This window comes from Maylandia zebra, linkage group LG3 (genome assembly GCF_041146795.1).
Source record: "Maylandia zebra isolate NMK-2024a linkage group LG3, Mzebra_GT3a, whole genome shotgun sequence".
Lineage (NCBI taxonomy): Eukaryota > Metazoa > Chordata > Actinopteri > Cichliformes > Cichlidae > Maylandia > Maylandia zebra.
In genome coordinates, this window is record NC_135169.1 from 20,533,954 (window position 1) to 20,548,687 (window position 14,734).

Consider the following 14,734-nt stretch of genomic DNA (forward strand, 5'->3'; position numbering starts at 1 on the left):
TGTTTATGTGAAAGCATGTCACATTTATTCCTGTTGCCTGTGTGGCCGTTCTTTCACAGTAACGTCACAATGTTTACAGTGGTCGGCTTTCAGCTTTGGTCCAGACACAGTTCTCTTTTGTGCTTTGCTGTTACAGTGATGGGTGACAGGGATCCGTGTGAGCCGAAAGCTCACGCTTCACACTTTGGATCCATATGATGTCTTATGACACGTTCCTGAATAAGTTGTAGCCAGAATTTCAAAGTTCCCAGTCAGAATTTGAGTCTTGAACCCCATCTCAAGTCGGATTTCCAACTCACAAAGACGGCGACAGTAGTTTATTTCATGAGGTGATTGGGACATGGCAGCAGAGAGGGGATGTCCCTAATATGGGCGCCTCAGAAGCCCCACCCACCTACTGTTTAAACCCTCTGTTTACCACAAACAGGTAGTTGGTCCAAAAAAGTCAAAATGGCAGCAGCCAAAAACACCAACGCTGAAGCTTGAAAGTGTTCTGTGAAGTAATGAAAAACTTTTTAAATTGTGAGAAAAAGTCTGGGTATTTGTTTTTTAGTGCTACTTCCTGTAAGCGTGTAGATATATATTTTTAGACTGGTTTACTTCAGCTGCTTTGCTTTGAGACGTGGAAACAAACCGATTCATGGTTTTGTCGAGATGTCAGTTTTATGAACGGACGGCTCAAAAAAACAGTTTCACAAGATACTTTTTTTGACACTTGACGAAAGGGAAACAATTTCAAGTGTTATTTTAAATGAGCCAATAATTTTACTGGCCTGACCTATTAAACATCTAATTTGCTAATATGCTTATGCCACTTCATTAGGTACACGTTGCTAGTATAGCATTCCTGGAATTTTTTTTTTTTGTTTTTTGTTTTGGACAAAAAACTCAGTCAAAAAAACGGTCATGTAGCCTTAACCACTGAGGAAATGGCCAATCAGCAGCCCACAAACAATAACACGGTGCACTGTTGAAGAAGGCGATAAAGGTTCACATATTTGATGCTGTGAGACAAAATCACCATTGTCCTTCTTTTCGAAATATAGAAATGGAAACTATGTTTTCAAAAGGAGTCTTTCCAGTGCTCTGTTTTCATGGTGCACAGTGCTGTTAATGTGTGGACAAAAGGCCAAAACTCATAGAAAAAGTTACATTTACCAAAATAGCTGTGTCTGTGTGGACGTAGCCTGTCCCAGCAGCAAACAGGCCAGGCAACCTTTTTTCCTTCATTCTTTTTATTTTCCATTGTGTTGATCCTTTGTGAATTGTAGCCTTGGCTTTGTGTGCTTAGGTGACAGGAGTGGTGCGTGTTGTGCTCTTCTGCTGCTTTAAGGCCTATTGTGTTGTGCATTCAGAGATGCTTTTCTGCATACCTTGGTGGTGAGCGGTTATTTGAGTTACTGCTGCCTTCCTGCCAGCGTGAAGCACTCTGGCCATTCCCCTCTGACCTCTGACATCATTGAAACCGTAGAGATGGTCGTGCGGGAAAATCCCAGCAGATCTGCAGCTTCTGAAATACACCCGTCTCGCTCAGTCTAATCCTACGTTTGAACAGGTCATCTCAACCGCATGCCTCAATGCACTGAGTGCTGCTATGTGATTGACAGGTTAGATATGTGCATTAACGAGCAGGTTAACAGGTGTATGACAATCAAACTAGTTTATTAATCCCAGAGGAAATGTGGTCAATTGCTCCAATTAAATACTATGATATAAATCAAATTCACAACACAGCTCGAATTATAAATATCCCAGTATATTACACTATTACACTAAATTACATGTGTGTGTTTGACACTGAGGTGTCTCTGCAGAGGACGTGATATTAATGGTGTGTAACTGTTGCAGTGTGTACCTAACGAAGTGGCCGGTGAGATATTTTTAACCATTTGATTCTGTCTTTCCTCCTGTTCGGAACCTTTGATGTGTGTCTGCGCTCATTAAAAACAGCTGCTTGTTTTCCTCTAAACGCTTTGGACTCAAACTCGAGTGTTTTCGTGGTAATTAGGCTACAACGACGATAATTACCGTGCATTGGACACGCACACTCTCTCACACACACACGGACACGCACAGAGGCTCCACCCTCCCTCTCACGAGGCACGGAGAGGCATGTCCCTGCGTGTTCCCGTGGAGGTCGAGCCGCATAGAGCCGGAGCGCAGAGAGGGAGTCAGTCAGTGAGTGGATCCTGAAGCAGCAGCAGCTCGGCGGCTCCTCTCAAACTCATCGATTAGCGCCCCATGGATGTGTGACGTCACGCCCATTCTCGGATATCCCTCTTTATTTTTATTTTCCCAAATTTTATTTCCGGATTCATTCATTTGAACTTTGTAATATATATTTTTTCCACCCCTCGGGGCTCCGGGAGGCTCGTACCTACCGGAGGGGGCAGCCATGGGTTTCTACGGCACCTTGAAGCTCATCTTCTACAAAGTGAGTATCGATTAGAGACGAGCGGCGGATCGATAAGGGCGGTTGTGGTGCAGATGTTGAAGGTTGTCAGGCTCGTGCGCCGGCATGACAAGGCGTTTCTCTCACTGACAGCGAAATGCTTCGGCGGCGCGTGCGAGTGCGCGTGCGAGCGTGGACCACTGCGGAACCAGAGAGGGGGGGCATCCGTGTCTTCCCTCTCCTCCCCGTGTCACCCTCTCTGTGATTGATTATTGGTGATAGATTTTACTGCTCAGCCGCGGGTGTAACCTGTAAACGGTGACATAAAATCTAAAAATCTTATTTAAATTCTTTAGATTCTTCAGTGTCTAATATTTATTTCATGATTTATAGCTACAAACCTCAATAATAATTAACATTTTCCCTCCCTGCCCTGTGAAAATGCAGGTGGAGGAGGTGCGCTCCACGGTAAACTCCTCAGTGTTGGTCCCATATGGTTTATTAAACCTTCACAAAGTGACTTGTGCTCCTTGAAATGAGTGATGTTTTGCAGTACAGCTGCTGTGATCTGTGTTGTTTGGCTTAGATTTTTCTGCCTAAACCCACAAAAGTCATATTGTTCATATTTAACATAAATACAGGAGTGCATTTCACTGTACTGTCATGTAAATAGACCCCTTTTTGGCAGGTGAGACTTGAGTTACATTTTTTTAGTCGGCCCTAACGTCAATATCTATGTTTGTTCCTCTTTCAGGCACAAAACCTTATGAAGGTGACATTTTTCCTCCCTGCACTGTGAAAATGCAGACAAAAGGTGGTTTAGTCCACTGTGCAACCATGCAAACGCCACCATTTTGGGCCAGTAGGGTTTAATAAAGGTTGGAAAAAGTACTTTAAATCAAATTAACCTCAAACTGCAAGATGAAAACGTAAAAACCTGACACCTCCTGCCCTTTGTAAATCTGGGATGTTTTACAGTACAGCTGTGATAATCTCTAGCAGCTGTGCTATTTGGCTCATAAATGCTGGGTAAGCCCTGAAAAGTGACATTTCTTCCTCCCTGTACTCTGAGGCACAATTAAATTCAGGGCACTTTACTCTGCACGTGGTAAAAGTGCAATTTTACAGGTCAAATGTGATTTCTTAAAGGTGAAACGCATACGATTGCAGAGAGAACTTCATAGAATGACACCTTGCAAACTTTCTTTCCCCCCGAAAAATAAGGAAGGCTGACAGTAGCTGATATAATTTGCTTTGTTTGGCTTAAATTTCTCAAAATTGGCTCTTTCTTTCTTCCACGAACCTTCAAATACCGTCACACTCAGCTTTGTTTGCCTCATATACGCTGGTTAAACGAGGAAAAAAAAAAAGTCTGTACTCGTTGTTGGTGCTGCGAGCCACAGGAATGAAACCTTGACAGTAACTTTTCTTTCTCCCGACACTGTGAAAACAAACAAAGGTGGAGCCTTTCACTGCACAGGCATGTCAGTGTCAGTATTCTGCCATATCTGTGGTCAGATACGAGAGAAAAACACATGAAATCAACTCCAGTCGGGATCAAGGTGAGGATCCAAATGACAATAAAATCACGTCAATATTAAAATTTAAAGGAAACTGTATCACTAAACCTCCTCAAAAGACAGATAATGTAAAGCACAGCTGCTGTGAGACACATTGTTAGGTTCAGTCTGTATAAAACACCAGAATTCACATTGAAATCAAGCTAACGCTGAGTGTGTAATGGTCAGTCACATCTTCTGTTACTGACCACAGGAATGAAGCCTTAGAAACTGACACTGCTTCTTCTCTGAAAACACAAATGAATGAAGTCTTTCTACTGAGCAGCCGGGTCAGCATGTGGGGTTTAATACAGGTCAAAATTCATTTCAGTCAAGCTTCACTTTAGTGCTTAGTAGCTAAGTGCTTGGTTAAGACTACAAGATTAAAACCTTGAAAGTGTTTGACAAAACATTGGACATGAGCTAAAATGCCAACTCAAACTAATCTGTAGTGTTTACCTGTTTATCCTTTAATCTGCAAACAGCAACAGTTAGAAACTGTTTATATTTTATGTAAATATTTATATTGGTCCCAACGCTACCATGTAAACTTTGTGTTCCAGACCGATGAAGCTTTTTATGAACAGATATTATCTATTAACGTGAATTAAGAGGATACAAGGCTTTCATGTCTAATGCTAATTTGTCTTGTTGGCTTCAAACCACAGCAGCAGAAAGTTAAAAACGGCTATTTGCCTCCATCCAGGAGTGGAAAACAAAAGTAATTGATTAAACGGATACGTGACTTCTACATCAAATGCTCATTTATCGTCACAGCTTCAAACTGAAGGATTGAAAGCTTAGAAATCCATTTTTTCACAGTTCACGTTTAAAATGGTGTTTAAAACGATCAGTATCCATGACGATCAATTAAACACAGAATTGTTTTTTGTCTCCTTAATGGCCGTGTGATTATTTTTAAGTTAAAAAGATGTTTCAAAGAAGAAAATCTAAAACTAAAAATAATTGTAAAATACAATGCTCTTTTAAATTGACAGTTTTATCTGTAACACGGCTGCATAAATAGGACTGAGCTAGAAAAAGCTGCAGGAAACCTGGAAAATCTAATACAAACGAATTCAACTCTATTTAAATTGAATCCTTCACCTCGCTGCACTTTGAAAATATGAATAAAAGATGCACCTTAGAGACAGCAGCTGCTGTAAAACTGCAATTTGTGGAGGCAGAAATCTACTTAAAGTCAGATAAAACTTTAATAACTAGTGTTTGTTTGCGTTTGGAGCTTCAAATGGACGTTAGCTCCTTCACTATGTTGTAAAAACACAGATTATGGAGGGAGACTTCACATTAAATCCCGGCAAAATTGCACCTAGGTCGATGTAAGGCCACGGCGTATCCTCTTCTCATTATTATAAACTTGATTTAAGGTGAAGCTGCAGAGATTCTAACCCTCCAAAAAGTCCCAGTTTAGCTTGATTGGGACATTTTTGCTGCTGAAGCACAGATGTGTCTCTGCCACCCACCCAAAAGCCAAAGTCGTCTGGTTCTAACTGTAAACACATTCTTCAGTTTTCCAGCCCCCCAAGGTCAAGTTTTTTCCTTTTTATTTTATTTATTTATTTTTTCCGGCTTAATCAAATCCACACAGACGCGGCATCTGTTATTAAAATCCAGCGACACGGAGTCTGAAAATGGAAAGCAGATTATAAGTTTATGTTAGGGAGTGAAGAACGCCCTCTGATAATCTACAATCTGAAATATTTACAGGTGCTTCTTGCCCATGTTTAATTTTGAACACACACAGATGCTATCCTCTGCATGTGTGTGTGTTGGGGGCTATTTTAGAGCGGCGCTGCACCGCCGACATTCCTCTGATTTTCTGCATTCCTGCGTTCATTCACAGCGAGAGACGCTCAGAGAAGAGCGAGCGAGAGATGGAGAGGGCTGATTCAGACCTCGCTTTGTCTAAGTTGGTGGCGTAGGTGTTTCCAGCATCTCTGCGGTTCAAAAGACGGCCTCGGGTTTATCTGCAGCTCTTTGATGATGTGGACTCGGCTCCAGCCGTTTGGTCGTCTTTCTGACCGCAGGGTCGACCCAGAAACCCACAAACATCCGTGGGAACTCCTCTAGCTCTTACTGCGCTGGCATCATGAGTGCAGACACTGGTTGCAGGCTAATATGAATTCGGCTGGCTCACATTAATACTGTGGAGATGATTGTGAAGATAATTGGGGCATTGCGAATGATTAGACCACGTAGACCGAGGAAAGCCAACGTTTTCCCCCACATGCCAAACTAAGTTAGATACAGTAAGTGAACGGTCACACACTGAAGAGCTAAATTAAAAAACAAACAAAACATGACACATTTGCTGAAATATGCCATGACCATGCTGGGCAGCGTAGTGTTGCAGTGGTTAACACTGGAACCTCACAGTCCCTGTGTTAGCTTTGTGATAGACAGTAAATAATGGGCTTTACGTCATATATAAAACTGTAAATATGTCTTGTCTATATTTGTTTTAGTATAAGACCAGCTGTTAGTTTGGTATTTGTTGTGTTACCCATCTCTAGAGCTCCAGTTTGTTGTCTGGCTTATTTAGTCTTGAGTCTTACTTTTTACTGTGGAAGTCGTATCCATCAGCCTCTTTAATCAAGTAGAAATAAAATCCATAGCCGGCCGCAGTAGTCCTCAGTGTGTCCTGATCTTTTCCAGTTGTTGGAAATGGTCTTTGTGTGGTTTGTTTTGTCTGTGCAGATTTGAAGTCATTAGCTTTGTTCTCGTCCCATGCTTTAGGGACATATACAATATAAATGTCTTCTGCTTTTGTTTTTCTGTGCTGATGCTGAACTTCTAGCTGCGCGTGTTTATTTTAGCTGATTTCCGCTGAGAAAGGATACGGTCAGATTAACCAGGTTTTTTTGGCCCTTGGGTAAAAACTGCTATTGCAGCCAGAGCTCCTGTGGCGTTTGAAGTGGTTTGTGGAGAAGTTAAAGCTTTTTAAAAAGGTTTTTCACATGGAGAGTCTTTATTCTTTATGACGCGCAACCTCACCATTACCTGATCAGACGGATCAGGTAATGATCTGACAGACTTATTTTATGGTATTTGCAAATAATCAAATCACCAGCGTGCAGCAAAGTGGGGCTTTGGGAGCTCGGTTGGTAAATCCAATTAGTTTGGCCTACAAAGCTCCATTTGGCTCTGTTGTTGTTCCAAAACGGGAGGGTTACAGTCTGTGATGGTTTCTCTTTTTATCTTTCATCAGATGAAGAGGAAGTTGGACCATGGTCCAGACGGCCGGCCGTTCCCTTCGGGGAAGAAGCACTGCAAAGGCAACGGATACCTCAGGTACCACATTTGATTTCTTAACGTCAGAACGAATCTTTTCACAAAACTGTTGAACTAAACTAGGAATACTTGGAACAACATGCTAATGTGCTCTAATAACATGAAGTGAACAAAGATCCTGTCACCGATTTACCTGCTTTGCACCAAAATGGCGCCCAGGCTGGAGCTAGTTTCACATGCAAACAAACACCACGTTTAAAACTGGTCGTCGATGTAACTGAACCTCCATAAATGTTAATCATCCGTCTGGTTTACACCCAGGACCCGTCGCTTCAGTTGCTCCTTCAAGGTTTTAATGAGTTGGACCCGTAACACGCCCATCTTACATTATTACTATTATTATTTGCCTGCTGCTGCACATTGCCCAATATAGTTGTTTTCGTTGCCAAATCACTGATAGCGTGTGATGCTGTGTGCATGACCCTTAAAACAGCACCCCACAGCAACACAAAATTCAAAGAGTTTTTTTCTTCTCTTTATTTATTTTTTTGTGCATTCTTTTTTGCTACAAAGCTGATTTTGTGCATTTTTTGCCCCTTCCCAAAAGCCCACACCCACTTGGTTTTTAGCTCAGCTCTAGCAAACATGACGAAAAGACGAAGTCTACCTGAAGCAAACCAAACTCACAAGGTTTGTGTAGGTGAACCTGGGGAATGATTATTGGTTGCCTTGGGCTTCCTGTATCACACTGATAGCTCGGCGTCTCCTATCCATTCTGCTTTTGGCAGCGTGCAACAGTTGGCTGCTAACTCAGTTCTCCATTGCTCCCCCGGGCTTCTAGTTGCTCTCATCTGCACCTGCAGACATCCTGCAGCAGAGACGAACCAGCAAGACAGGGTTTACATTCAGAAACACCCCGTCGACTAGACCCGACACTCTGACTGGCGTCTATCTTCCCTGTGTTGGTTTTGATTGGTGATTCTGTCCATGCAGATTTTGTGACACAGTGTCCAGAGAAGTTAAAGTCATCGCTCTCCTAACATTTATGAATATAGCAGCCACAGTGGATTTGATCCAGGAATCCTTTGTATCGAATTTTAATAGCGAATTAGTGATTTAATTCGAATGTTAAATGGTTAAATTAGATCAGCTTTACCAGTTCAGAGCATAAACCAAAAGGATAAAAGAAAGGTGTAACATGCATGGATGGATGTTTTATGGGTTTACGATGGTAAACAGTCACATTTCTGCTGTACTGCTCCTGCATCTCTCTGCAGTCCATCCAGTCTGGTTCAGGCCACGCCCACCACATTCGGTGACCTACGACTGGCTAACGGACATTCAGCTCAGCGACGACGCGTCACCTCTGGTCCGCCACCCTCCGGCCTGCAGGACTGGCTCCACACCTTCCAGGTCAGCACACGTACAATCATGTTCTCTCAGATAATCCAGAGATTATATTTACACAAAATCCAACAAAGAACTTTTAATTAGCAAAATTTCAGTGCACAGATTATATGCACGTCCGAGCAGAGAGACACTGGTCCTGGTTCTTCAAGGACAGCAGCTAAACTGCAGCTTTTCTTGATTTTTGGTAAAGTGTGGTGTATCTTCCGCTCGCTACACAAACACAGTGGCAGAGTGCTGCTGCCTCCAAGCTGTTCTTATGTAACTAAAAAAACATACAAGTACAGACACACAAAGAGATGGGAGACATTTAAATGGAGGGAATAAAAACATGATCTCTTTGGAGAGACAGTTCAAACCAGTTTAGAGATAAGGGAATAAAAACAAAAAGTAAAAGATGACACACCCTGAAATGCACACAGAAGAGGAGAAATATAACAATTACAGTAAATACACAGGAAAACAAAGCGGTACAAAAATGTTAACACTTTATATGGAGGCACTTTAGTGGCAACAGTAAATGTAAATCTTTGTCTCTTCATCCTGTGCTAATGTTTCCCCTCGCTGCCTTTTCACACAGATGTGGAGCGGCCCTGAGCGGCTGCTGGCTCTGGACGAGCTGATCAACAGGTGTGAGACCAGCCAGGTGAAGCACATGATGCAGGTCATTGAGCCTCAGTTCCAGAGAGACTTTATATCACTTCTGCCCAAAGAGGTACAGCACAAAAGCAGTCCGCTCTGCTGTCTGAGAGATGTGGCCCCGTTGATGAGCAGTGCGCTTCAAATATTGTGTTTTATCACTGTGCTTGCAGCTAGCCCTGTACGTGCTCACCTTCCTGGCTCCCAGAGACCTGCTGCAGGCCGCTCAGACCTGCAGGAACTGGAGGACCCTGGCTGAAGACAACCTGCTGTGGAGGGAGAAATGCCGCGAGGAAGGTAATGACGATCGTCACTTTTATTCAGTAAGACTTAACTTACGATTGAGCTCTTAAGAGACTAAGAGAAACCTTTTGCGTGGTCTGTGATCCAGAGATATTCACTTCACTGTGGTTGATTTAAAAAATGAACAAACTCCAAATTAAGAGCCTTGCATTAGATAAATGTGTATTGTCTGCTTGGTTAACGAAGCAGTTAATGTTCCTTGGAGAGATGATCATCTCAGCTATAATTAAATCATAACAAAATGACTGGAAGTTTGACCATGAGAGGACCTCAGCAGCTTTAGCAAATCAAATTAAAAAAAATGCAGAAAAGGCACCTCAATATTTAAATGATTCAACCAAAGACAAAACGAAGTAGATGGCAGTTTATTTCGAGGTTGAGGGTGGTAATTACATTTAAAAGCCCAGGACAGCAGCACATTGTTATATTAATTTCCTTCTGTTTTCTGTTGCGAGTGTGAGTTTTATCAGGTAGCACCTGAAGGCTGCAGGTGTTTTTCCACTGTTTTCACAGGGGAATATGGAAACCAGAATACAAATAGAGAGACGGGAACTTGCTGGATGTATGGTGCTTTCTAACCTGAGTGAAACATGCAAATACAGCCACACACAGTCACTGCACCTTCATTCAGCGCAATGCAGTTGCTGTGTGTGTGTGTGTGTGTGTGTGTGCGTGCGTGTGCGTGCGTGTGTGTGTGTGTGTGCGCCTGCCTGGGAATTCTGCCAGTCAGCCGAGATTCACTGCCTGCGCTCAGCAGCCATACCAATGAGGCTACCTAACGTTAGCGCCACACCGCAGCCATACTAATGAAGCCGATGCTGACTGCAGCTCACCAGCTTCACAAATAAGGCTAATTATCAACTCCCCTGCCATACTGCCGGGATCGGTGTCGACGTTAGCAAGAACTCAGCAAGAATATAAATGCAGCTAACCTTCATTAACCACACTCATCTTACATACTAATGAATGTTGGCTTAAAGTTGGTCTACTTTAGTAAAGTCACAGTAGATGCTATTCCACTACACTACAGTGAACTTCAGGTATGATGATGAAACGTAATCTCGCAGTAAAAACATTCCTGGATAGAAAAAAACACAATGAAGCATCATCGGTCATGGACTGGCCTCCCAAATATTGACTCTGAAGTTCATTAGAAATCTGTTTTTGTCTTATGATCTTTATTTAAATCTGCTCATCAGATTTGCTATTTTCCTCCCAAAAGGTGTGGCAACAACAAAAAAACAGGTTGATGGAGTGTTTTCATCACTGCGCCATGCAGGTGGGCGACATGGACACCTGAGTTAGTGAATGTGATAACTTAACCTAGGATTTTTTAATTAATATGCGCATCTGCGAGGAGACGGGTGAGACTGAGCGCCCCATTTTTGAAATGTATCCTCTTCTTTTACCCCCTCCCCTCTGCAGGTATATCAGAGTGCACGTCGTCTCGTCACAGGCGATCAAGTGCTGCAGTCAGTGAGTGGAAATCGACCTACATTAGACAGCATCGCATAGAGACCAACTGGAGGAAGGGGGACACACGGGAACCCATGGTAACGCACACACCGCCTCGGTTCAACAGCATCGGTCTGAGATGTAAATGTGAACTGATTGTCTTTAAATGTCTTTGCAGGTGTTAAAAGGCCACGATGATCATGTGATCACGTGCCTGCAGTTCAGCGGCGACCTGATTGTCAGCGGCTCAGACGACAACACGCTCAAAGTGTGGTCCGCCATCACCGGCAAGGTAGGACGCAACAGCAGAGACGGACGTATCGATTATGGGAACGATTGTTTTCTTTTGCTTCGACCACACGATCACATGCGTGTGTGTGTGATTTTTTGTGTCGCCTAGCAAACAAAGTGTGCGCTTTTATTTTGGAACACTGTGAAATTTCTAGAAGCGATGCTTTTATTATGAAATTCACACATTAAAGTACATACAGTGTGAATATTTCTGCAGCTCCTTTTACTCTGCAGGGCTGCAGGAGCTGTTTCACTAAAAAAAGTGAGGCTTTTATTTTTGCAAGTCAAATTCGGTACAAATATGACTTTTATTTTGTAGTACTTCACAATAAAGCCTATCAGATAAATGATTTAGCACCAACCTAAAAATAAACAAACCATATAGACTTTGACAAAATTAAGATTAAGAAACTGCCATGAAATCTTCTGTAAAGATGATCTAAATATTGCATAATCCATGAGCCCAAGTTCATCGAGCAAGAACAAGGATTTATATCTTCATACCCTGAAACACGTCTGCTAGAAGTAACCTGTGAAGCTCTTGTCTGACCTGAAACTGTTTCAATCCCCCTTAAACAACAAAATGACTGGATGTGCATCAGTGAGGATGGTGTCTGCCCATCATTATGGGCAGCATTATTATTGAGATCTGATAATGCTGTTGCACACCATTATCAGATCTCAATGTTTCCTTCTTTGGAAACCGATAATTGAACTGGGATGAGAAATGAAGGGTTTTGCTTCAGGAGCCAACTTGGTGTCTGCACCTCCATCAGGGGAATACAGGAAGGCGATGTTTATCTTTAATCTGTTAAAAACTAACAGAAACACTATAATGTGACATCCCTGCTCTACAGGATGTGAGGAGAGTGATGTGGAGTGCTTTTGTGTCTGACATAAACATGTGAAACCAGTTCAGACTAAAGAGTGAAACGCTCCTACGAGCGCCTTCAGACTGGTGAGCAAAGCACATGGAAGAGCTGCAGGTAGATGCAGGTGTGGCTGGTTGAGCGAAAGATGAATGAGTGAATCTTTTGTCCTGGGCAGGTATTTGTGTAGGAAGCTGTCATCAGGAGGAAGTGAGTTACCTGTAGATCAAGTTAGCAAGCGGGCGCTCATTCACATGTTTTCATACAGAGGAATGAGTAACTCCCTGGATTTGATCCAGAATGGCTGCTGAGTTGCTAGACTTGCTTCTAGAAGGACTTTCGAGTCCACAGCAGGTGCTCGAGTTCATGGACAAATTTCACTTCAGCCTGGAAATGTGAACATCGGGGTGCGACGAGAGGAAACCGTCAGTCTGTGGGCTTAATCGCCTGGAAGTCAAACATATGTTTACCACATTTCAAGCTCTGATTTCAAAGAATCAGAGCTCAAATATGTTTGGGTTTAAATTTGAAGCTATCGAGTGTTTAATCAAGGTGACCTTGAGAATCGTCAGTAAAAGACATTATCATGAAATAATGGGACTCCTGCGTGCGAGCTGCACTCAGCTTCAGATTTGACCTGAATAAGATTTTAATATGTAGGCCAGCGTGACCTAATAGGACAGTGAGAAGCTCAGAGTGGCTAAACAGACTAAACACAGGCGGAGCAGTCGTGTCAGTCGGGGTGTGTCGCTGGGAAGCTATTTGTGTACACACACACAGACACAGACATACACCACCCGAGGCATCTCTGTTTGAATACTCACATTTGTGTTAAAGGTGTAGAGAAAGTGTCTGTTTCTGTTGGCGTGTTTTTGTAAACCTTCCTGTTTAACACCTGCAGACTGTTAAACACACAATATGCAATCAGAGTGCATTCAGAAAGGTGACAGGCTCTCGTTTACCTTATTTCAGACCATGAAAAGCTCCTTAAATAAACAGGGAACATTGCTGGAATATAAATCCCTCCTTTGTCCTCAGAGAAAAGATGCCCGGACTCATCTTAAGCCAGCTAAGCTTTTGCCATTGTTGCAGATTCTCGGTCTACCCGCTGCACCAAGACGAGGATAATGTAATGTTGACATAAAGTGCAGCCCTCTCTGCAGAAGCCAAGAAGCTGTCTGATTGCAAGTGCACGTCCGTGCTGCAACTGATCATCTTAATTTAACTCTGCAAAATGTTCTGCAAGAGGAGGTTGTTTTACACCAAATAACAGTTTTATGGGTCCCTGCAGGTCCTTTTAAAATAGTTTAAAACCCTCCAAAAGTAGCCATGAGCAGGATGCCAAAGACATCTTAGATTGTGCTGAAGAGATTTCAGCTGAAGTTAAGCTAAGGCCGGGCTCATGTAATACCAGTTTGCTTCAGTCTTGTGCTCTTGATTTCCTGGTTTCAGTGTTTTTACTGTTTGCTCATCTTGTTTTATAAGGAAAGTCCACTTTAAGAAAAGGAGAGTAATACCAGAAGAACAATCCTGAACATGCTTCGGGCTTAAAACACTAGCAGACTGTTGTGATTCCTTCACCTCCTCCGTCCTCTTTGCTCTGGTGACGCTGTGTTCCCAAGCCAGCTAAGAGCTTGTGTCCTCCTAACGAGGTGCCCAGGAGGCATCCACACCCCATCCTGAACCACCTCAGGGTTCCTGTCAGTGTGGAGGACGCCCCTGAGTAACCGAGCTCCTCAACTCTTTTCCCCTTAAGATGGTATTAGACCAACTCCCTTGTACGCTTAATGATGAGTTCTGTCACCTGTACATGAATTTGAAAAGCTTCCAGAAGTCCTGTCGTCTTCTTTTTAAGCTCGTTAGACTACTGTGACCTTATGACCAAGAATCTACACAGACGAACAGGTTCTGTTTTTTTTTCCGAGGACAGCTGTGTAGGCAGCGACCACGCTCACCTGTTGTTATGAAGTATGACAGAAACTACTCAGTTCAGAAAATAGAAACAAAGCTAAATCCTTGTAAGCATCAAAGGTGGAAAGAGTTAAGCCTCGGTAAACCCGCTGCGTGGGACACTGCATGGCACGGTGACGTCACACGGTCACATCCATTTATCACTGCTGTTAGCCGCAGCAGCATTCTGCAGACCGACAGGCGTCGCCACTCAGACAAACCTCCACATCATGAGAATTTGAGCATTTTCCACAAAGTTTCATCTTTTTCACACTGTTGCCGCATGTCCGTCTGTGTAATGTGTGAGCTGCTGGTGCATTGTTAAGACTGCAGTTAAACCCACACGATGGTACACTCACGTCTTTAACCGAGCTGCAGCATCAAAACACACAAAGTTGTAAAATTTGAGACACGCAGGACTGCGGCGGCTCACGACAGCACATGTGACGTCATTTTGGAAAATGATAAATGGTCTGGTTCTTATGCAGCGCTCAAAGCTCTCCATGCAACAGGCGTTTTTCTCTACGCCAGAGTGCTTTGTGTCTGACATTCACACATGAGCTGCTCTACATGTGGCTCAGGCGGTAGAGCCACAGTTTGACATTAACTCTGTCGTG

General features: G+C 43.0%; 1 protein-coding gene across 2 annotated transcripts in view; it reads left to right on the top strand.

The window, feature by feature from the left end:
* Positions 1–14,734, top strand: part of LOC101468201 (F-box/WD repeat-containing protein 7) — a 47,770-nt gene that overhangs the window by 25,755 nt on the left and 7,281 nt on the right. The window contains exons 1-7 of one of the 2 annotated variants that reach the window (XM_024799859.2): positions 2,142–2,434; positions 7,181–7,263; positions 8,481–8,616; positions 9,191–9,325; positions 9,423–9,546; positions 10,978–11,105; positions 11,186–11,299. In XM_024799859.2, the coding sequence (XP_024655627.2) occupies positions 2,396–2,434; positions 7,181–7,263; positions 8,481–8,616; positions 9,191–9,325; positions 9,423–9,546; positions 10,978–11,105; positions 11,186–11,299 (759 nt within the window). In that variant the 5' untranslated portion in view covers positions 2,142–2,395. Of the gene's footprint in view, positions 1–2,141; positions 2,435–7,180; positions 7,264–8,480; positions 8,617–9,190; positions 9,326–9,422; positions 9,547–10,977; positions 11,106–11,185; positions 11,300–14,734 lie in introns of those variants that run through there. The other variant, XM_076882351.1, reaches the window with a different exon arrangement.